Source organism: Macaca thibetana, chromosome 7 (assembly GCF_024542745.1).
Source record: "Macaca thibetana thibetana isolate TM-01 chromosome 7, ASM2454274v1, whole genome shotgun sequence".
In the NCBI taxonomy this organism is placed as follows: Eukaryota; Metazoa; Chordata; class Mammalia; order Primates; family Cercopithecidae; genus Macaca; species Macaca thibetana.
In genome coordinates, this window is record NC_065584.1 from 84,485,669 (window position 1) to 84,507,415 (window position 21,747).

Consider the following 21,747-nt stretch of genomic DNA (forward strand, 5'->3'; position numbering starts at 1 on the left):
ATCTGTGATCTAAGAGAGAATAGGAAGATAAATAATCCTTACACCCAAAAGGCCAAACAATTTTTATTTTCAAAAACAACTTTATTCATGACACATATTAAAAAAAAATTCCCACCCCTGGAAATGAGCTAAAAAAATAAACAAAATCCACCTCCCACCTCCCTGTTCCCACTTCCTCCCATTCCCTCCAAATAAAAGGGAAAAAAGGCAAAGGAAAAAAACAAAAAAACAAAACAAAACAACTGAAAAACAAAAACACCCCTAAACCCCCCAAAACAAGGTAGTGCATTTCCCCAGGGGGAAGGGGAATTTACACTGGAGCCGCTGGGAGCGGATCGGAGATCTTCCGGCTACAGAAACCTGCAAAGAAAGACACTCAAAACAGAAAAAGAAACACAAAAGGAAACAAAATAGATCACCAGGCAATCTGGAGGGGCAGGGAGCCGGAGAAGAGGGGTGGGGTGGGTGGTAGACCTGGCTGGACAGGAGCAGGCAGGAGGGGACTGTGAAAGGCGAGAAGACGGAGGGAAGGTAACAAGCAGAACAGTTTGGTGTCCTTCCAGAGCCCTGGGTAAAAAAAAAACCTCCTACCACCCACGCCCACCTACCCTTGAGCAGCCCCCAAGGGGACGAAGTGGGGCAGGGAAACATGGGGAGCAGCTTGCGCAGTTGAGACGTGTCCATGGCGAATCCCCAGAGTGAATAAGCAGCCCCCTGCCCCACTCCCTGGGCCTTCCCCTACTCCCCAAAGCAGGTCCCTCCTCAGCAGTTAGTTATGGGATTCTCCCCCCTTCCACAGTATATCTTTTTTTTAAAAAATATTTTTTTTCCATCAAGGTCATCTTCTGTTTTTCTTTTTTTTTTTTTTAATTCTTTTTTTTTTCCTTCTTTCCTCTTTTTTTCCTCTCTCTCCTCCTAATACACACTTTTTTTAGTAAGGGGAATACCATGATGTCGCTCTAGCCCGGCCCCTGGAAGAAAGAAGGAGAGTTAGGTGTTAACGTGATCACTAGATAGTTCAGTACAAGCCCCTCCCCGTGGGCCCTTGACCCAGTTACTGTGAAGGGAAGTGGGGAAAAGAAGTTTTCAAGTGTCCTAAAACTGACCCCATGATCCCAGAAATAGTAACACACCTTGAGAACTGGGGCAGGGGGAGGGGGGCTTAACAGAAAACTTTGCCAAACAGTGGCAAAAAAGAAGTGCATCTGAGAAACAAGGGCAAGAAAAACGACCCTCTTTTTATCCAGTTTTCAGTCCTCCACAGCTCTTATACCCTAGGCCATCACAAATAGATCCTCCCTAACTCCTGGGAATAGGCAGGTAGAGTTTATGAAAAGCCAAGGTTTATATGCCTAACCTGTCTATTTAAATGTAAAGAGACAAGTGAAGCAAGGCAAAAACCTGGACACCACACTAGGCCCAGTGAGAAGTTAACCTTGCAAGACTGGCTCAAATAAAGAGTAAATATCTCAAAATCCTCCCACAAGGCTGTTGGGGAGGATCAACTAGCTAGCCTCTGGTATTCTTCCAAGGGAGGTTCAGTCTTCAACCCCTCCCTCCGAAAAAAGAAAAAAGTAACAAATGTCCAAGCAGTGCTTTCACTGCCTGGAGGCCCTGTTCCTCCTGGCTTCGTGTAAACACCTTCAAATGCCACCAACTCCCAAGAAAAAAAAGGCTGGGGGTGGAAGCCTCTTTGAACCAAGGGAGGGATGCAGCCCTTATCACCAATTCCTACTGCAGAAAAGATGATGAAGTTGGCCTTCTGGCCTGGCCTGCAACTACCTTCCTCACCCTGCACAGGCAGGAGACAAAGTTCCTGAAGACCACAGGGAGGGGTGGGGGAGGGAGGTTCCTCAGACCAGGAGAGAAGGAAGCATACAGGGCTCATGGGAGGCGGGGGGGAAGAGGAGCAGCCCATCTATCCTGACCTGTAGACACGACCCCGGGGCCTGCTGTTAAAACCACTGTAGAATCGAGAGCGGGAACTGTTGTAGTTGGTGGTCCGGGCGCGGTAGCGGGCTCGTGGAAAACCCCGGTCTGTTGTGCTGATGCCTGGTCTGTTGGTTCGTTTTGGGATCACCTGAGTCAGAGATGAACAAATGATAGCCTTAAAGTCAACCCAGAGAGTTTATACAGAACCAGAACAGCAATGGACATAGGCTTACCTTGATTTGCCTTCCTCTAAATAGGGACTCATCTAAGGCCAAGGAAGTCCTCACTGACTCTTTGTCTGAGAACTCTATATACGCAAATCTGAAAAGAATTGTCATTGTATCTCTCTGAGGTTACAAATACCTCACAAGTCAAATTCAACTTGCAGGCATGCTTCTTTTTGGGCTACAATGTGGTTACATTTTTTATTTGTCAAAATTCTTCTAAGTGGAAAATTTCATTCAAAATCATTTAAATTTTAAAATTTCCAGCTACTCTTTGAAACTTGTAAAAATAAGACACACAGGGCCTAAATTTCCATATGGCCATAACAGGCCAAGTAGAAGCTGCCCCTCCCCTTCTAGTTTGTGATCCCACCCACACCTAGCCTTCATTTTTGTTATCTGGCCTCTGAAGACCTTTAGGTGCAACTCTTGATATATATCAAAATTGATGCCATGATCTTAAATGACACAGATCACCTGTGTTAACAGCAAATAACTTACTGCTCACTATAAAACATAATTTATCTATTTTTGCACTGTAAATTATCTCAACTTACTCCCCTTTACTTACCCTTTGGGATGGCCACTAAATTTGTCACAGAGTATGGTAACACGGTTGACTGATCCACAGCCATGAAAGTGAGCTTCCAGCTCTTCTGCTGTTGCACCATAGTCCACCTGATGAGAGGAGAAACATTTCACAGGCACCAGGCAAATTCCTGTCTCAACAGGAACCCTCCCTAGCCTTTGGTCTGGGCCATCTATACACCAAAGCACATGAAATCTGGTAATTTGAGGAACTAATCCTTTTGCTTCCAAACCCAGAGCCTTTGCTGATTACTGATCATTCCATTACCTTTAACCTCCTTCCCACACTCCCTCCACACACCCCCAAAACCACACCGATCCCGGAGATGTTCCTTCCAGGACTATTAAATAACTCCCCAAAAGAAGAACTTGCCCCCAACCCCAATCAGAGCCCCAGCACATACATTGCCAACATAGATGGAACGGGCATCAGCCTCCATCTTCTCCTCAATGGACATGATCACTGGGCCAGCTATCAGGAAAAAATAATATTTTTAAAAAACCACACACTTGTTTTTGACCAATATATTGCACTTCCACCACCAGCACTATCTCATTAGCTCAACGAAGGCAAAGATTTTGGTCTGTTCTGTTCTCTGCTGTACCCATAACCTAGAATAGTGCCAAGTCCATAGCAGGTACTCACTAAACATTCGATAAATTGAAAGAATAAACTAATACACACTTACAACAGTATAGGAATCCCTCCTGCCTCCAAATCAAATCCCTAATGAATGGCTTTGGCTGAAATGCTTTTAAGAGTGAGCAAAATTAAGTGGGCTGAGACTTCACATTTCTAGATTAAAGGGGAAACCCCTTGCAGCTTGCTTTCTCTTAGAATCCTAACTAAAGCGTTTCCAATTGGAAGAAAACTATTAGATTTGAAGGTCAAATGCGAGCTTGCAACCTCTACAAAGGATAGACGTAGACTAAGAACAAAGAGCAACACAATTATAACAGGGACAAAGGGAAGCACAAGGCTACCACCACCAAAATATAGGTTCTGCCTCACAAAGGTCAGGCGAACACACAACGGATTATGACCGCGGCACAGTCATAATAGCTCAGACAAGCAGCTCCAGGGTGCCGAGTATCTTACCCCACATTCCCCATCTTCCCCACAACCCTTCCAGCCCGAGAACCCTGGCTCCGCGTGCAACCGCCAGTTACTCACCATTGCCTGGAGGTGGACTCATATTCATCTGCTTCTCTACCTCGTTCTGTAGCTCCTTTAGCTTCTCAGCTTCTTCCTCCATCTCCCTGACTCGAGCTTTGATAGCTTCCAGCTCCTAATATAAGTGGGGAGGGTATGGAGGAGAGCTTAAGAGGAACCAACGCAGGGGCTGTGCCCTGCTCTCGGCCGGAGCGCGGCCTCAGCCACGCTCGGCCATTTCCCTCGCCCCATGCGAGGGTCGTGATAAAAGAAAAGCAAGCTACCCTCTCTAGAACAACACTAGGCACCCGTGACGCCCGAATCAAGCCAGCCGGGCCCCTTGTAGTGATCGCTGACCCATCCCCGGCCCGACCCGGCCCCAGCCACGTTATTCCCCGCCCAACCCCACCCCCCGCCTGCCTCCCGCTCGCCCGAGCTCTGGGCCTCCAGTGACCCGGCCGGCCAGCCGCCGGCCTGCTGGCTCGCCCTCCTTCCCTCACCGGGTCCTCAATGGCGCCGTCCCCCGGGTCACCCTCGACCAGTCCCGGCTCCTCCTCCTCCTCTTGACTGCCGGGGGCTCCCGAACCAGGCCCAGGGCCCGGAGCTCCCGGGGGGGCGCGGGGCCGGGGCGGCTCCTCTTCGGGCTCGGGCTCCGGCTCGGGCTCCAGCAGCAGCTCCTCAGGCTCCAGTTCCTCAGACTCCAGGCCGTTCCCGTAGTCCCCTGCGCCCCCCGGGGCCCCCTCCCCGGCCTCCCCACCGGCCCCGGGCACAAGATGGCGCCGCCGCCCCGGCCCGGAGCCCCGACCGCCCGCAGCCCCCGCTGCTGCTGCCGCCGCCGCCGCCGCCGCCATCGCCGCTCAGACTGGGGCCCGCCGCCCGGCGATTGGAGAGCTGCGCCGGCCACGCCGAGGACTCATTAGTCAAGCTGCCTGCCCGTCACCACGAGCTAGTACTCCATTGGGGAATATTACTTGGCAATCAAATGAGACCCCACCTCTAAGGCGGGGTACTGTGCCAAATTCTCAAATCCCGGTAGGGGAAATCTGCCTGTCAATCAACACGCGTCCCACCTCCTATCGAGTCCTTAGGTAATAATACCGCCACGCTGTGACGATATTTCTGCTTCTCCCCGGCCTACGGGCGGGCCCGCGAAGTATAGGACGCTCCGTGATTGGCCCTAGCTAGGCGACTGGAAAGGACCAATCTTCCGATCGCCTCACCGCAGTGGCCCAGTCTCAGATGCTGATTGGCTCGCGAGATTCGAAGGAGTGACACTCGTTTCGTGACAGGTGAACCTTGCCCCCGAACGGACTGCCCGGCTTCAAACTTGGAAAACCCGAAGTCACATGACTAGCCAGCCCTTAGGGGGCCGCCATCTTGATACTACTGCTTGCCAGCTAGTGAGCTGTTGGCCGGGTGAGGCCCAAAACAGAGCAGCAGTTTCAGGAAACTTGTATCCTGACCAGGAAGCACTAGTAGATGGGATATTGCTGAAAATGGAGGTTGTGAATGAATCATTCCAGGAGGGAGCTTACTTTCTCCATCCAGGTTATTGGCACCATCATCCACTAGCTCTCCCACACCAGAAAGCAGGGAGGATTCCTCAGTCCAGAGCTACTAATCACGAGTCCTGTCTGTCCCACCCTCTTGCGTAGACCTCCTGCTCCCTAGTTCCAATTTCTTCTCTTCCCTGGACAGCTTCCAATGTCACCCTTCCAATCTGCACCGCTAACAGACTGGCCCCCCTTTGCAGGCGAGGTAAAGCCTCAAAACGGTAAATCACAGCCTTCGACACCCCAGCATGTGGTTACTTTGTGGATGTCTCCTTCCACCCTTCTCGTTCCATTTTGTGTACCTGCACCCAGTCTGTGCCTCTAACATGTAGTCCCCCTTCAACCAAACCACGGCAAACCTCAGCTTCCCCTCATTTCCCAGGACAAGTGGGCCTCTCTCCACAGCGTGCTTCATTGTTTTGTGGTTTCTTAACTAGGTTGTGAGCGCCTTCAAATGAGGGGCCGGATACTATTTATATTCACATCTCCACAGCCTGGCAATATGCCTACCACATAAGGTCCTGTTAGATGTTTGTTGATTGAGCATGCATTGATTGGGGATCTGGGTGCCACCCTTCATTTCAGCCCTCAAGCTCCCAAGATCCCAGAGGAATTTCTCCTGGCAGGCTCCCACTACACGGCTGCATCCGAAATATCAATGAGACCTAGCCCTGGAGGGCAGAATTGCCACATTTTTGTAGCAATCTAACACATTTATTAAAAAGGAAGGAATGGCAGTGTAAGTTTGCAAGAGAAATTTTTGTGGGCACACTAACCTACAGTTCGAAAGATACGTATAAGCCCAACCAAAAAGTTAAACAAACATGGTTGGCGGAGGGATTTGGACAAGAGAACATCTTCATTAGCAAACCAAAAAATCAAAAGTGACTCATTATACCCCACTATTCCCCTCACCCCCACTTTTTCTCACAATTCCTTACCTCGAGATCTGGGGAACTTGGAGCAGAGTCACAGTCGCTTAAAATTTCACTGCAAATTACTTCATCAGCCATCTCAGCTTCAGTGATCTGGGATAACTAAAGTTGAGCACCGAAGACAAGCTCTAAATGATTGAATACCCTGGAAGAAAGGTCTTTTATACTAATCTTAACCTAATCAAGATTTGTTTATCTTATTGGTACCCAATTTAATCAAGCCAATGAAAGGAAATGTGATTTTTAAAAATGGCTTTGAATCCTATTTTTGTTGAGCGCTTGATTTTGCAATAAGCACCACTCCTTATTATCTCATTGGACTCTCACAACAACCCCATGAGGAAAATATTTCCAAAACCATAATCTTCTTTAGGGAAAAAGAAAAAGGCTTAATGAAATGAAGAAACTTGCTTAAGTCATTGGACTAATTAGAAGTGTGCAGTGCTGGCTGGGCACGGTGGCTCATGCCTGTTATCCCAGCTCTTTGGGAGGCTGAGGCGGGAGGATCACCTGAACCCAGGAGTTTCAGACCAGCCTCGCCAAAATGGCGAAACCACATCTCTACTAAAAATACAAAAATTTAGCTGGGCATGGTGGTACATGCCTGTAAACCCAGCTGCTCGGGAGGCTGAGGCAGGAGAATCGCCTGGGCAACAGCAAGACTCTGTCTCAAAGGAAAAAATATAAATAATATATATAATACATAATATATATTATGTAATATATATAATAGTGTGCAGGGAATTCAAAGCCAGCTTTCAAAGCTCAGATCAAAACTACTATAAGGCCTGCTTTAATACATAAAAATTATGTGTGAAAAATGGAAAGACTAAATCCAACAACAGACAAAAGTTTAAGCAAACTATAATTATATCCAAGAAAAAATTATTATGCACCTATTAAAAGGGTTACCTAGTGTGACAAACATGTGAAAATAATTTTGTTAAGCCAAAGAAGAATGTAAAATTGTACATAAAATATAATTACAACTATGATTTTTTTTTTTAAACTTAAGCATAAGAGGAAAAAAGGAGCAAGAACCAGTACAATCTTTCTATTCTTTGGCAATATGTACCAAAAGCTTTTAAAATGGTGAGATTCTTAAGATCAGGCGGAGTGGCTCACAACTGTAATCCCAACACTTTGGGAGCCAGATTGCTGAGTCCAGAAGTTCAAGACCAGCCTGGGCAATATGGCAAAACTCATACTCCACTAAAAATACAAAAATTAGCTGGGCATAGTGGCATGCGCCTGTAGTCCCTGCCCAGCTACTTGGGAGGCTGAGGCCACAGTGAACCATAATGGTGCTACGTGCACTCCAGACTGGGCAACAGAGTAAGACCCTGTCTCAAAAAAAAAAAAAAAAAGGCCAGGCGAGGTGGCTCATGCCTGTAATCCCAGCACTTTGGGAGGCCGAGGTGGGTGGATCACCTAAGGTCAGGAGTTTGAGACCAGCCTAGCCAAAATGGTGAAACCCTCTCTCTACTAAAAGTACAAAAATTAGCTGGGTGTGGTGGTGGGCGCCTGTAATCCCAGCTAGTCAGGAGGCTGAGGCAGGAGAAACGCTTGAACCTGGGAGGTGGAGGGTGCAGTGAGCCAAGATCATGCCACTATATTCCAGCCTGGGTGACAGAGCAAGACTCTGTCTCAAAAAAAAAAAAAAAAAAAGTTGAGATTCTTAACCCAATAATCCTATTATCTCTTCTAAAAATGTAATCCAATTTGTGAATAATTTTTTTTTTTTTTGAGACGGAGTCTAGGGGCTGGGCGCGGTGGCTCAAGCCTGTAATCCCAGCACTTTGGGAGGCCGAGACGGGCGGATCACGAGGTCAGGAGATCGAGACCATCCTGGCTAACACGGTGAAACCCCATCTCTACTAAAAAATACAAAAAACTAGCCGGGCGAAGTGGCGGGCGCCTGTGGTCCCAGCTACTCGGGAGGCTGAGGCAGGAGAATGGCGTAAACCCGGGAGGTGGAGCTTGCAGTGAGCTGAGATCCGGCCACTGCACTCCAGCCTGGGCGACAGAGCCAGACTCAGTCACAAAAAAAAAAAAAAAAAAAAAAAAAAAAAAAGAGACGGAGTCTCGCTCTGTTGCCCAGGCTGGAGTACAGTGGCGCTGTCTCCGCTCACTGCAAGCTCCGCCTCGTAGGTTCACGCCATTCTCCTGCCCCAGCCTCCGGAGTAGCTGGGACTACAGGCGCCCGCCACCACGCCCGGCTAATTTTTTTTTTTTTTTTTTTATTTTCAGTAAAGACGGGGTTTCACCGTGTTAGCCAGGATGGTCTCGATCTCCTGACCTCATGATCCACCCGCCTCGGCCTCCCAAAGTGCTGGGATTACAGGCGTGAGCCTCTGCGCCCGGCCTGTTTCTTTTCGTTTTGTTTTTTGAGACAGTCACTCCACAGCCCAAGCTGGAGTGCAGTGGCCTAATCTCAGCTCACTGCAACCTCCGCCTCCAGGGCTCAAGCGATTCTTGTGCCTCAGCCTCCTGAGTAGCTGGGACTACAGGCGCACCACCACCACGCCCAGCTAATTTTTTTGTATTTTAGTAGAGATGGGGTTTTACTATGTTGCCCACAGTGGTCTCGAAATCCTGAGCTCAGGTGATCAGCCCACCTCAGCCTCCCAAAGTGCTGGGATTACAGGCGTGAGCCACAATGCCCAGCCAGAATAAATATTTTTATCGAAGTGAAAAAATACAGATAAATCACCAAGTGGGCATTAAAATTATTGTACACAAGTAGATGTAATTGTATATAGTCATTATGCCTTTGAAACATTTTAACATCAAGGAAAAATGCTTGCAATATAATCATAAGCAGAATTGCGTATACAAAATCGTATGATCATAAAAGTAGACAAAAAAATACTGGAAAGAAGTATACCAAAATAGTTCTCTCTGGGTGACAGCATTATGATTCATTTTCTTTATAATTTTCTATGTTCTACAAATTTTCCGCAATCATTATTTATTTACTTGTTTATTTTGCTGCCGTTGTTTTTTGAGACAGGGTCTCTGTCACCCAGCCTGGAATACAGTGGCATGATCACAGCTAACCGCACCCTCAACCTCCTGGCTCAAGCGATCCTCCCTCCTCAGCCTCCAAAGTGGCTGAGACTACAGGCATGCACCACCATGCCCAGCTAATTTTTTCTATTTTTGTAAAGACAAGGTCTCACTATGTTGCTTAGGCTGGTCTCAAACTCCTGGGGCTCAAGCCATATGCCCAATTCAGCCTCCCAAAGTGTTGGAATTATAGGCATGAGACACCATGTCCAGCCCATTACATATTTATTTTTAAAAAATCACTCCAACTTTCAAATTTCTTCTAATAAGCATGATTACCTTATGAAAGAAACAAACACATTTGGCTGATTGTGGTGGCACACACCTGTAGTCCTAGCTAATTCAGAGGCTCAAACAGGAGGATCACTTGAACCCAGGGGTTCCAGGCTGCGGTGAGCTATGATCATGCCACAGTACTCCAGCCTCAGCAACAGACTAGGACCCTGTCTCAAAAAAAGAAAAAAGCAAACATATTTAAAAGACTATTTGAGGGACAGGTGCGATGACTCATGCCTGTAATCCCAGCACTTTGGGAGGCCGAGGCAGGTGGATCACCTGAGGTCAGGAGTTCAAGACCAGCCTGGCCAACATGGTGAAACCTTGTCTCTACTAAAAATACAAAAATTAGCTGGGCATGGTGGCGTGTGCCTGTAATCCCAGCTACTCAGTAGGCTGAGGCATGAGAATCACTTGAACCTGTGAGACAGAGGTTGCATTGAGCCGAGATCGCGCCACTGCACTCTAGCCTGGGCGATCTCAAAAAAAAGAAAAAAGAAGAAGAAGAAGAAGAAGGGAATGGCTCCGTGGAGTTGAGAAAAGGAGAATTAAGTAGTAAAAATGGGTGAGGGCATTCATAGTTCTTCCCAGAAAAGTTTTCTCACCAAACAACATAAATATTTGACGTCTTCGTAGTTTACTCCCTATTTTTATCTCTTTTCTTGAAAGTTTTACAGACAACAATAATGCTCTATGATCTGGAACTACTTTGAAATTTTTACAGACTGCAATAATGATCTACGATCTAGAGCTACACTTTAATATGATAGCCACTAGCCACACATGGCTACTGACCATTTGAAACATGAGTAGTCCAATTTGAGATGTGCTGAAAGTGTTGAATACACACTGAATTTTGAAGACTTAGTATGAAAAAGAGAATGTGACATAATTCATTAATAATTGTTTAATATTAATTCCATGTTGAAATGATAATATTTTTATATACTGGGCTAAATAAAATATTATTAAAATTGGTTTAATAATTTCTTTTTGCATTTTAAATGAGGTTACTAGAAAATGTAAAACTACATGTGGCTTGCATTATATTTCTATTGGACAGTGCTGATGTAGAAACTTGGAGCCTTTCTCCTTTACTGACCTCTATCTTGAAGCAGACCTCAATAATCTTCTAATGTGGTCTGGTCCTGCTTACCTTAGCTCCCTGTTTGCCTTTGCATGGAAGTGGGGTAGCCACTTAAATATGAAGGACCCTCTGTTGGGCTGCTTAATTTCCATTCTGCTTCGTTAACTTTTTAAAAATTTTGTACCTAAAGAACTTGTTTTAATATACTGTACTGGAAATATATGTTCATGGTCAAAGAATCAGAAAATACTGACAGCAAAAATAACAAAATAAAAGCACTCATAAAGCCCACTATCCAGAGACAATCACTAATGATATTTTGGCATATATGCTTCCTGAAACTTTCAATATGCAAATATATATCAAGGCGCACAGATATAAATATTTTAGCAAAATGGGATCATACTGTATATATTATTTTCTAATCTATTTTTTTTTTACCCAATCAAAAAAAAAAGGACAAACATCTTCCCACATCAATAAATATATTTTTCCAATTTTGTCATAGTTTTACCCAAAAGTCACCTCAGAAATGAGGCCTTCTCTGACCACTCAATTTAAAATTGAACTCTTATGTGTGTATATATATACACACACATTCCCCTCAATGAATTACTTTTCTTTATGGTATTCATCACCTTCTCACATATTATATAATTTTAAATTTTTTGTTTCTCTTACTAGAACATAAGCAACATGAGAACAGAGATTTGCATCTGTCTGTTCACTCTACCTCAGAGCCCGTAACTGTGCTTAGCACATAGATGATGCTTGAATATTTTCTGCATAAATGACTGAATAAACTACACAGCATTTCATTGTGGTGTGTTTCCTGCTTGAGTTTCAAAATAGTTGATTTATTTCTGTAATTCTCCTATATCTACATTTAAGGCAGCATTTTATTTATTTATTTTATTTATTTTATTTATTTATTTTTTGAGGCCGCGTCTAGCTCTGTCGCCAGGCTGGAGTGCAGTGGCGCCATCTCCGCTCCCTGCAACCTCCACCTCCCGGGTTCAATCGATGCTCCTGCCTCAGCCTCTCGAGTAGCTGGGACTACAGGCACTGCGCCACCACACCCAACTAATTTTTTTATTTTTAGTAGAGACCGGGTTTCACCGTGTTAGCCAGGATGGTCACGATCTCCTGACCTCGTGATCCACCCGCCTCGGCCTCCCAAAGTGCTGGGATTACAGGCGTGAGCCACCGCGCCCAGCCTTAAGGCAGCTTTTAAAGTCTTCAAAGGATCTGCTATTAAGTAACAACACAGAGGGCCGGGCGCCCTGGCTCACGCCTGTAATCCCAGCACTTTGGGAGGCCGAGGCGGGCGGATCACGAGGTCAGGAGATCGTGACCATCCTGGCTAACACGGTGAAACCCGGTATCTACTAAAAATAAAAAAATTAGCCGGGCGTGGTGGCGGGCGCCTGTAGTCCCAGCTACTCAAGAGGCTGAGGCAGGAGAATGGGGTGAACCCGGGAGGCGGAGCTTGCAGTGAGCCGAGATTGCGCCACTGCACTCCAGGCTGGGCGACAGAGCGAGACTCCGTCTCAAAAAAAAAAAACTACAATCTATCCATTTACTAGAAATTGTAACTAAGTGTTGCACAACTTTATTGAAGATGTCATTTGTCCTAACACACTTAGGACCTTCTAATAGATTCAGAAGGTCCTAGGTGTGTTCTATTAGGCTCATGACAAATTAGCCCAAATATGCTGTTCTGTGATGATTTGGCTTAATACAGGACTAAATTTTGGACTATCTAAAGTGATAGATGGATTGTATTTCCTTCATACAGTTCTCCACCAGTGTTATTTCTCGCATAGGACCTTCTGAATCTCCATTTGGTGTTTTTCGAAGAAACAGTGGTCAAAACTCAACATCATATTTGCTTTTAGATGTCACAGAAGGTGGTGTCCACTATATCACTGTCTTCTCAGAAAAGCCACAATTTTTTTTTTGCCCCTCTTAATAGGCTTTTATAAATCCTAAGAAGAATGTGAATTTCATTTTGTATTTTAATTTGCTTTAGCCACCAAGAAGCTCACAGCCGAATTCACAGCCTAGCTTTAGTATTTGGAAATGCTACTTATAGAATGTTTTTCTGTGCATTAATTTTCCTTTTGCTGCCATCTTATTTCAGTTTTCCCTTTACCCCTACTTATTTTTTTTACTTAACCTTGAAATTCAACCCTGACTTTAAAAATTTGTTTTCCTATTATTTTGTGTATTATAGTAAGATGTTGCAAATATTTTTTGGAACTAGGCAAATGTAAATCAATCATTAAATCAATCACACAGCAGTGGAGCTAAATGCAGCAGCTATCATACTTGATGATATTAACTATTAAGAACATCTAATTTCCTTTCCCATAGTGCCATATTCACTAAGCCACTCTCTGATTTTAATATGGCTTTCCCTGTCGACTTTTGTATAGAGAATAGAAAGAGAATGCTGGATTCCTCTAAATAATTATATTTCTCGCAATTTAACACATAAACCCAAGTACCAATCTATTGCACTGGATTACAGAAAGGCTAGAAATTCCCACCTGAAATTTAAAATTAGGATCACTGTTTCAGTTAGACATGACTTTGATGTGGTCCAAGACTAGAGGTAGAGAAGGATGGGCTGAATATTCCTAGAAATTCCATCCAGTTTATCAATTTGCATTAAAATGGCTGAAATCAAATGTCTCACAGGACCAGGAAAGGAAGCAGGGACTCAATTTTTGCCAGACCCTCCCCCCACCCCGGCCTTGTTTTTTGTTGTTGTTGTTGTTTGTTTTTTTGAGATAGAATCTCCCTCTGTCACCCAGGCTGGAGTACAGTGGCTCAATCTCGGCTGACTGCAAACTCCACCTTCTAGGTTCAAGCAATCCTCATGCCTCAGCCTCCTGAGTAGCTGGGATTACAGGCACGCACCACCATGCCTGGCTAATTTTTGTATTTTTAATGAGACAGGGTTTCCCCATATTGGCCAGGCTGGTCTCGAACTCCTGACCTCAAGTGATCTGCCCGCCTCGGCCTCCCAAAGTGCTGGGATTACAGGCATGAGCCACCACACCTGGTCCAGACCTATTTTTAAGTCTGAGGTAGGCAGCAAGGCACCACGGAGAAATGTTTATTATTATCACACTCTTCTGATTAGAGCCTGAACCACAACTGGGGACTTTATTACTAGCATACAAAGATTTTTGGTAGGTTTTCTTTGTTTTTCATTTGGTTATTGTTAGTGGCAGTCCCAGAGTACCGTATACACGCACCCTCCCGAGGCTCAGGTTGGAACAGATGGAATTCTTGGCTTTGACCATTTTGTAGGAGTCGGGTGAGGAGGATGGGGGAAAGACTCTTTTTTTTTTAATGATCCCAACACTTTCTCTCAAATCCCTGTTATTCTAATTATTGCCTTTTACAAGGTCATGAAGAGATGATTGGATCAAGGAAATGTCCTGACCCCAGGCTATACAGTGTAGAAGTCACAAACCCTGTTCAGTCCTTCTCATTAAACTTCTGGGCTTTATTTATTTTTTTAATACGACCATTACATATTACACAAAAATAAAAGTCAAATGAACTTGGTATTTATAAATTATTAAATAAAAATACAGGAATATAGATTTATATTTATAGAGCTTTCTTTTCTTCTAAACTAACCAAATCTGTTCTGCCGTTTTATGATTTTAAAAAAGTAAAATAGTGTATGTGTGCCCTAGAATAAGTGGGGAGTGGGATTAATAATCGCAGGACCGAGTTGCCCTACTTCCGCTCCTTCCTTGGCCTAAGCAAAGTCTCTATTTGTCCCTTTGGGCTCTGGAGAGCAAGAAACCCCTCTCCTCCTACTTAATCTTTGAAAAATGGCAATTACATTTATTTCCCTTGTTTTTTAAAAAACGAAATGGATTTAAAAATTGGGAGCCATACTCAGCCTTCTTGGCCAAGAGCTAATCCCAAGGAACTATATGGCTCTAGAAGAGAGTCCCTAGTTTTCCCTGACAGAAGAGTCTCTGGGGTTTCCCTTCAAGCTAAGAAGGGCAGGACAGGTCAAAATTGCCCACTGTGGTCCCATCTAAGCTCTGTTTCTGGGAATCCAGACCAAGCCCTTTACCCTTTCAGAAAACAGCCTCTCTTTCCACCCAGGTGTCAAGACTTCAGAGCAGGGCATTTCGGTAACCTGGCCATGGTCCCTGCAGCCCCTCTTGGCTAAAGGTCCCGGGGAATGCTAACAGGGATATGCGTCCTGTGGTAGAGGGTAGGGTGAAGAGTGTGCTCCAAACCTGGGGAAGGAAGCACAGGTTCCAATTTGGAGCCGATGGTCTAGTCAGTGGTTTTCCAACATTTTTTCAGCAGCAAACCCCTAATGCAAATAAAATCTTACCCTGAACCCCGATATGTAAGACAGCTACAAGGAGAGCTGTTCAGTTTGAGGGCAAATTGCCCAGCCTGCTCAACTCCCCACCCCCTTCATCTCCCCAAGGACTCCTGAGGCAACCCCTAGGAAACTTCAGGGCTCTGCCAAGCAGTTTGAAAACCACTGGCCTAGTTTGTCCTGAGCAAGTCAGAGACCCCCCACCCCAACTGCTTGCCACAAGCTGGCTCTGAGTTTCTGGTGTCAGCATACTCACAAGACCAAGTGGCACATGCAGCCTACCACCTCCCCTAGAAATACCATTAAAAAGTGCAGCCCTCTCTCAAAAGCAGAAGTCTGGACTAAACACCTGAGGCCAATTTGGTCCCACATTCTAGCGAGCACAACTACGTTGCCACATTCTAGGACCAAGTGAAAATCTCCAAGAAGAGTCAACCATGGTCTAGCTAAGCTGATCAGTGCTCAGGACCACAGGCAGGGTTCTAGAGCACTGTGTCAGAAAGTTAGCATTGGAGAGCAGCAATCTTAGCACCTTGGAAAGTGCAGCAGTGAGGTCTGGCTCAGGGCATGCAACTGGAGAGAATAATTTCTTCCTCAAAAGAAAAAGCCATAATCTGAAGCTGTTCTAGAGGACTGCGAGTTCCAAAGTTAACATCCTCAGACTCTGAGGTACAGACAAGTAACACCCATGCAAACAGTGTGGCTTCAAATCATAAATGCTTCTAGGTCATGGTAGGTACTCTAGAACCCATATGCCTGGCCCCTGATAAAGCCGAACCAAAGCCCACAACACAGCATAGGCCAGTCCTGGAGTGCCCATCACCCTCACACCCATGGGATTCAGGGCTGAAATGGTCCTCTCAAGGCATCAACAGTCTCACTGAGACACAGTGTGGGACCCAGACTGTACTCAAGATCAGCACTTATGTCCACAACCTCGAAAGGAAAATTAGTTAGGGCCCCAATTTAGAGTTTCAGTTTGGGTACAGAGGTCCCAGAGATTGGAAACACTTTAGGCACCATTGTGCCTGAGTGGGAGAGGAGGGTGGCAGGCAGGTCCAGCTACCTAAGCCTCCACCCATCCAGGCTCAACAGCCCTGCCCTTCTATCAGAGCCCGGGAGGCAGCAGCAAGTGCATGATGCACAAGGAAGGGGGATGATGAAGGAACAAGGCCAGCTGCAGAACTGCTCTTCTCTTCAAAGCCTTGCCAATTACTTTCTGGAGAGAAGCAGCAGAGCCCTCGGTCTGGATACAATGTTTCTCTCTAAGCCTTGAGGCATCAGGACAAGGGCAGGGGAAAGGAGGGGTTGGGAGGAGGGACAGAGAACTGCCCCTAGTTCTTGCCATTGCAAGAGGGAATGTTTTCTCCTTGAGGAATCCCACCACCACCAGATTTGCCAGGCAGCCCAGCATGCACACCAGCATGCGTGCACATGCACACGTGTGTCCAAGCAGCCCACTGTTACAGCCACCTCTCCCTATCACCTGAGAACCCCCAAGCTTCCATTCCAAAAGGATGTGCCTTCTGCGTTCCCCAAATCCCACTCATCTAATGGAATACAACTGCTTATGCAAGTCCACCTTCCTCAGGGCTTCGAACCAAGTTCCAGGTCATTTCATGTGCCCACACCTATAGGTGTGATCCCTCCCACATCCCCCAGCCCTGGATCGACTCCATCTCCTGCGTCCCTAAACTTGCCAAAACATTTCCCTCACCTATGTGTCCTGCTCACTCTTCCAATCGCCTACCTGGCCTACTCAGCTGCCTCACACACTACCCTTCCCCTGCCCATCCTGTTCCATGCCCACCCATCCACCAACTCCATTTCTTCCAAGGGCATTTCTCTGTTCTGTTCCTGCTCTCCTGGCCCCCAGCCACACCTAGCCCCACCTGGCCCTGGACTTTCACTTGCTAGCAAAAAAGGCCCCTACAGTTACCAGGGCCCCCAGTGCCACGGCCCCCGTCAGCACTGTCCTCACTGATGCCCAGTTCCCCTCCCGCAGACGCCGCGCCTCCTCCAGGGCCCCGTCCCCGTATAGAGCTGTGAACTCCGCCTGTGGGAGAGAAGGGAAGTAGGAGAGAAAGAAGGAGAAAGGGATATCAGGAGAGGAAAGAGTGGACAGAAGAGGAGAGGAAGAGTTCCAGTTCCATCCACTGCCAACACTACCCCATACCCAGCTCCTCTCTGGTCAAAGCTCTTCTGGCTGCAAGCCCCTCTGATCCCCCCAGGTGCACCCCCACCCTGAGAGACTGGTTCATTTGCAGCCCACTCTGCCTCCAGTGAATTCCATCCTTTCCTTGGCGAAAAATTCTGCTCAGAACTAGCATCCTTTGCCAAGGCTTGCCTGACCACCACCCATCCCTGGTCCTCCCCACCTCCCACACCATGACTCAGGTGCAAAAAGTCCCTGACAACATTCCCCTGCAGGCACTCCTTGGGTGTGGATTCTGTCCTCTGCTTGGGACCATGAGCCCATCCAGTGTTGACTGCATGGCAGCCCTGGAGTGCAGAGTCCAGGCATCTCTCAATCTGATTCCACCCAGACGGGGAGACTCAGCCCCGCACCTCATTCCCAACATAGCTGCCTCAGTCTCCAATCAGAGCTCCCATCTTCCCCCTGGAAACCAGCTTTGCAGAGGGATGTGCAGAGCGGCAATTGAGAAGCTTCTTACCCAGCCCCCACTGCTGTGGATCCAGTCAGCCAGCCGCGTCTCCAGGTAGGCCACCATCCACTCCTGCACTTGTCCCACCAGTGGTTCCATCTCCTTGTTGACACTCTCAGCACACAGTGCAGCCCCAAAGACAAAGAAGGCTACAAGGCGGCCCCAGTTGGGGCCCCCTTGGAAAAGTTCATCGGAGACCTGGGTGAAGCGTTGCTGTGCTGAGCCTGGGGTCACATGCAGCTGAGCCGCCAGATCAGAGAAGGTGCGCCGGAAGCGGGTCTCGAACTCATCTCCAGCTGCCCGCATGGCTTGGTGCAGCGGGTCAGCTGCTGGGCCCTCCCCGGGGCCAGCTCCACAGACATAACCCTTCTGCCTCAGCTTATAACCTACAAAGTCTGCCACCAGAGCCCGTGTGTCTGGGGCCGAGGCTGGGGTCGCCATCCGGGCAGCTATAAGAGGCAAGGATGAAACACTGGCATGAATATATGGAGAGAGAATCAGAAGGGGCATTTCTGGTTTGACCAACCCAGTGAGATGAGGAGGAGAGAAGAAATGCTCAGAGCTCACTGGACAGGGAGAGGCAAGAACAAGGGAATTAAGTCATGATATGAGACCAGGCTGTGAGGGGCTGGCCATTACATTCCTAATATGCCAAATTACATTTAAAACAAGTACATTTTCTGTTTAGAGATACTTTAGATTCTTTTCGTAATAAGACAACGTCAGCTCTGTGACACCCCTACAACCCTCCCACCCCTGGGCCTCCTTAGTCCACACCTCCTTGGCTAGAGGAAGGGGCTTAGGACCTCCCCAAATGCAAGATATAAAGATGTTGGCAGAGGCACAAGATGAGGGGGAGCAGATGGGCCGAAGAGAAAGGTGGGAGACGCAATGGTTTACTCCAGACAGAGAAAGGAAGGAGACACTCACCCAGCCGGGATGGCAGCTCTTAAGACACAGCACTGGTGGCAAGGAGCCCCCAGCTGGGGCCTTTCATCCTCCCGGCCAGCGTGGAGCTCTGGAAAGGGGAGGGGGAGATCAGAACCAGGAGGGGAAGGCCAGGGATCAGGTTCTGGCCTGGGAACGGCTAGGGTTGCAGCTCTGGGCCTGGGCCCCTGCCCCCAACGCTCTACCAGCTGTGTGGCCGAATCCATGTTTAATGACTGTCCTCCCGGGAAACCCAGGGCCAAGGGCTTCCTGCCGACACCATCTGTATTCGCGGTTCCCCCTAGTGCAGCCCAAAGGCCCAACTCCTCCCTTACCCCCACCTCAGCCAGTCTCCAACCCCGCCCGCCTGCCAGGTTAGGGATCTCACGGGTCAGGCCGCTGCCGGGATCCGGGCCGTTTCCTGGTGCAGGAGCTGGGAGGGAGGGAGAGAGGGAGGAAGGGAGGGAAGGAAGGAGGGAGGAGAAAGGGGGGGCAGAGGGAGGGCCCGGCGCCGGGTGATGATGGGGCCCAAAGATGCGTCCAGAGAGAGGGGCGGGGCTGGGACGCAGGCCTGCGAAGGGCCACTACTCAGGAAGAGGGAGGGCTGCTGAAGGCAGTGAAGGGGCTGCCTGAGAGGGCACGGTGGGCTGGGCTGGGCTGGGCTCCTGAGCCTCGAGGCTGCCCAGAGAAATATGCCGGACTTCAGGACATCTTGGGGCAAATTTAGCATTTCCAGGAGGTTTCCGATGTTCCATGCACTTGTTGAACTTTTCCAGCCCTGAATTGTGTGCCTGGAAAACAGGAGCAGTTCCCATTAAGCTGGGAACCGTCTACTAGGTGCCTTACCCTTTTGGGACTAGCAGACACTACACAGACACCAAACCTTTCCCATCTTTTCTCCAGGACCTTTAACCCAGTGTTGTCTTTGTGGGCTGGGCTTCAGCCAGGCATCAAGGAGCCAGGACTTGGATCACAAGCAGTTTCTGCTGGTACTTTTCTTTAATTCATCTTCTTTTGTAATCAGATTGATTTTAGTCGTTTTTTTTCTTTCTTTCTTTTCTTTTTTTTTTTTACCCAACACAGGAACTAATTCTCATTGTGAAAAAAATCAAACAATAAAGAGGTATGGAGTAATAAAATACAGGTTCTCAAACACACACACACATACACACCCAATTCCACTTGCCTCCCTGCAGGTTGCCATTGTTAAGCTTGATGTTTATCCTTCCAGATTACATATATATGGGGCCATTATTTATACATGGCAGTATATTTATACAGGGCGGGTCACAGGTGTGAAGCAATCTGACCACAGCTGATCCACATGAGAGCACTCACAGCCAGCCCCCTGGGCTCTTGGATCTGGCACTTTCTTCAGCTCCATTTAAAAAGCAACCCAACCAAAGGCCAGAAAGAGGCGACCCAGTTCTCCTCTTCTGCTAGTACCCTTGCTTCTACCTCCAAACCAAGCCTCTGTATTACCATCTGCCCTTATGGTCACTTGAGAAGTAAGGTCTTTTCTGCAGCAATAATAGTAACAACTAGCTGGGTTTGGTGGCTCACACCTGTAATCCCAACACTTTGGGAGGCCAAGGCGGGTGGATCACTTGAGGCCAGGAGTTTGAGACCAGCCTGACCAACATGGCAAAACCGCATCTCTACTAAAAATACAAAAATTAGCCAGCCTGTAATCCCAGCTGCTCAGGAGGCTGAGGCATGAGAATCGCTTGAAACCAGGAGGCTGAGATCATGCCACTGCACTCCAGACTGGGTGATAGAACGAGACTCTATCTCAAAAAAAAAAAAAAGTAAAAACATATTTTGAGGAGTTATTAGATGCTGTGCTTTTTTTACATGTATATTTTATCCTGTCACTAATCCTTATGCTGTTTTATCCTCATTCTATGAATGAGGAAATTGAGGTTTGGAGAGGTTAAGTGATTTGCCCAAAGACATATACTGATATGCAAGAAGCTAGGACTCCCATCTCATGCTGTAACTTTGACACTATTGCTTCAAGATCACTTCTTGCCTTCGCATAGTCAATACTGTTTTCATAGTCTGAATCCACACCATTTACATGTCCATACTCAATTCTCTCCTCTATTCTAAACACACAGCCTATTACACTCCTTTATGGCTGTATCCTTTCAGCCAATCTTATTTCTTTTTTGTTCTTAGCCTGATCATTCTGGCTGCCACCAGCAAGCTTGCCCCCTTTAGAGAATAACCTACTCCAAGTCTTCATTTGCACTCCTGGTTTGTTTGTTTGTTTGTGAGACAGGGGTCTCACTCCACGGCCTAAACTGGAGTGCAGTGGTACAATCAGTGTTGACTTCAGCTTCCACCATCTAGGCTCAGGCAATCTTCCTACCTCAGTGTCCCCAGTAGCTGGGACTAGAGGTGTGCTGCACTATGCTTAGCTAAATTCATTTTTTATAGAGATGGGGATCTCATTATGTTGCCCAGGCTGATCTCAAACTCCTGGGTCAGCTTGCTTGTAATACAAAGTAACGTATGATTTATTATACATTAATTCATATATATAATATACATATTATATTGTGTATATATACAATATATACATTGTATATTTTGTATCATATATAATGATATGAAGAGAATACATCCATGCATTCTATATATGTATAAAATAAAAAAGTCAATATTGCTTTAAAAATGAGTCCTAGCTAAGTAGTATTGCTGCAGTCAATACTAGTGTGAATACATGTAAACAGGAATGAGTTGTATAATAATAAGATAACATGTGTCTTATGTTTATTTTCAACTTAGTCACTTGTGGTTTTACAGTTAAACTATCCTGCTGCTTTAAATTTAGAGACTTCATTTCTACCCTAAGATTCCCTCTTTTAACACTCTGAGAATGTTACCTATTATTGTTAAATGTTTTAATCTTATATAACCAAGTGAATAAGAGCGTGGACTCTAGAGCTAAACTGTTTAGGTC

The 21,747-nt window shown here is 46.7% G+C and overlaps 1 protein-coding gene across 6 annotated transcripts; it reads right to left on the reverse strand.

Annotated features, from left to right (window-relative positions):
* Positions 1-843: 843 nt before the first annotated feature.
* On the reverse strand, positions 844-19,620 carry BCL2L2 (BCL2 like 2). Of its 6 annotated transcripts, none has more exons than XM_050796446.1 (7): positions 4,398-4,924; positions 3,919-4,033; positions 3,149-3,216; positions 2,728-2,834; positions 2,166-2,253; positions 1,929-2,080; positions 844-971 (listed from the first exon to the last, which is right to left on the reverse strand). In XM_050796446.1, the coding sequence occupies exons 1-7, from the start codon at positions 4,746-4,748 to the stop codon at positions 932-934; spliced, it is 921 nt and encodes a 306-aa protein (XP_050652403.1). In that variant the 5' UTR covers positions 4,749-4,924; the 3' UTR covers positions 844-931. The 6 variants fall into 6 exon arrangements, with proteins under 6 accessions (XP_050652403.1, XP_050652408.1, XP_050652407.1 ...); XM_050796451.1 differs by having other exon boundaries at positions 4,318-4,400; XM_050796450.1 differs by lacking the exon at positions 4,398-4,924 and adding an exon at positions 4,182-4,300.
* Positions 19,621-21,747: the final 2,127 nt, after the last annotated feature.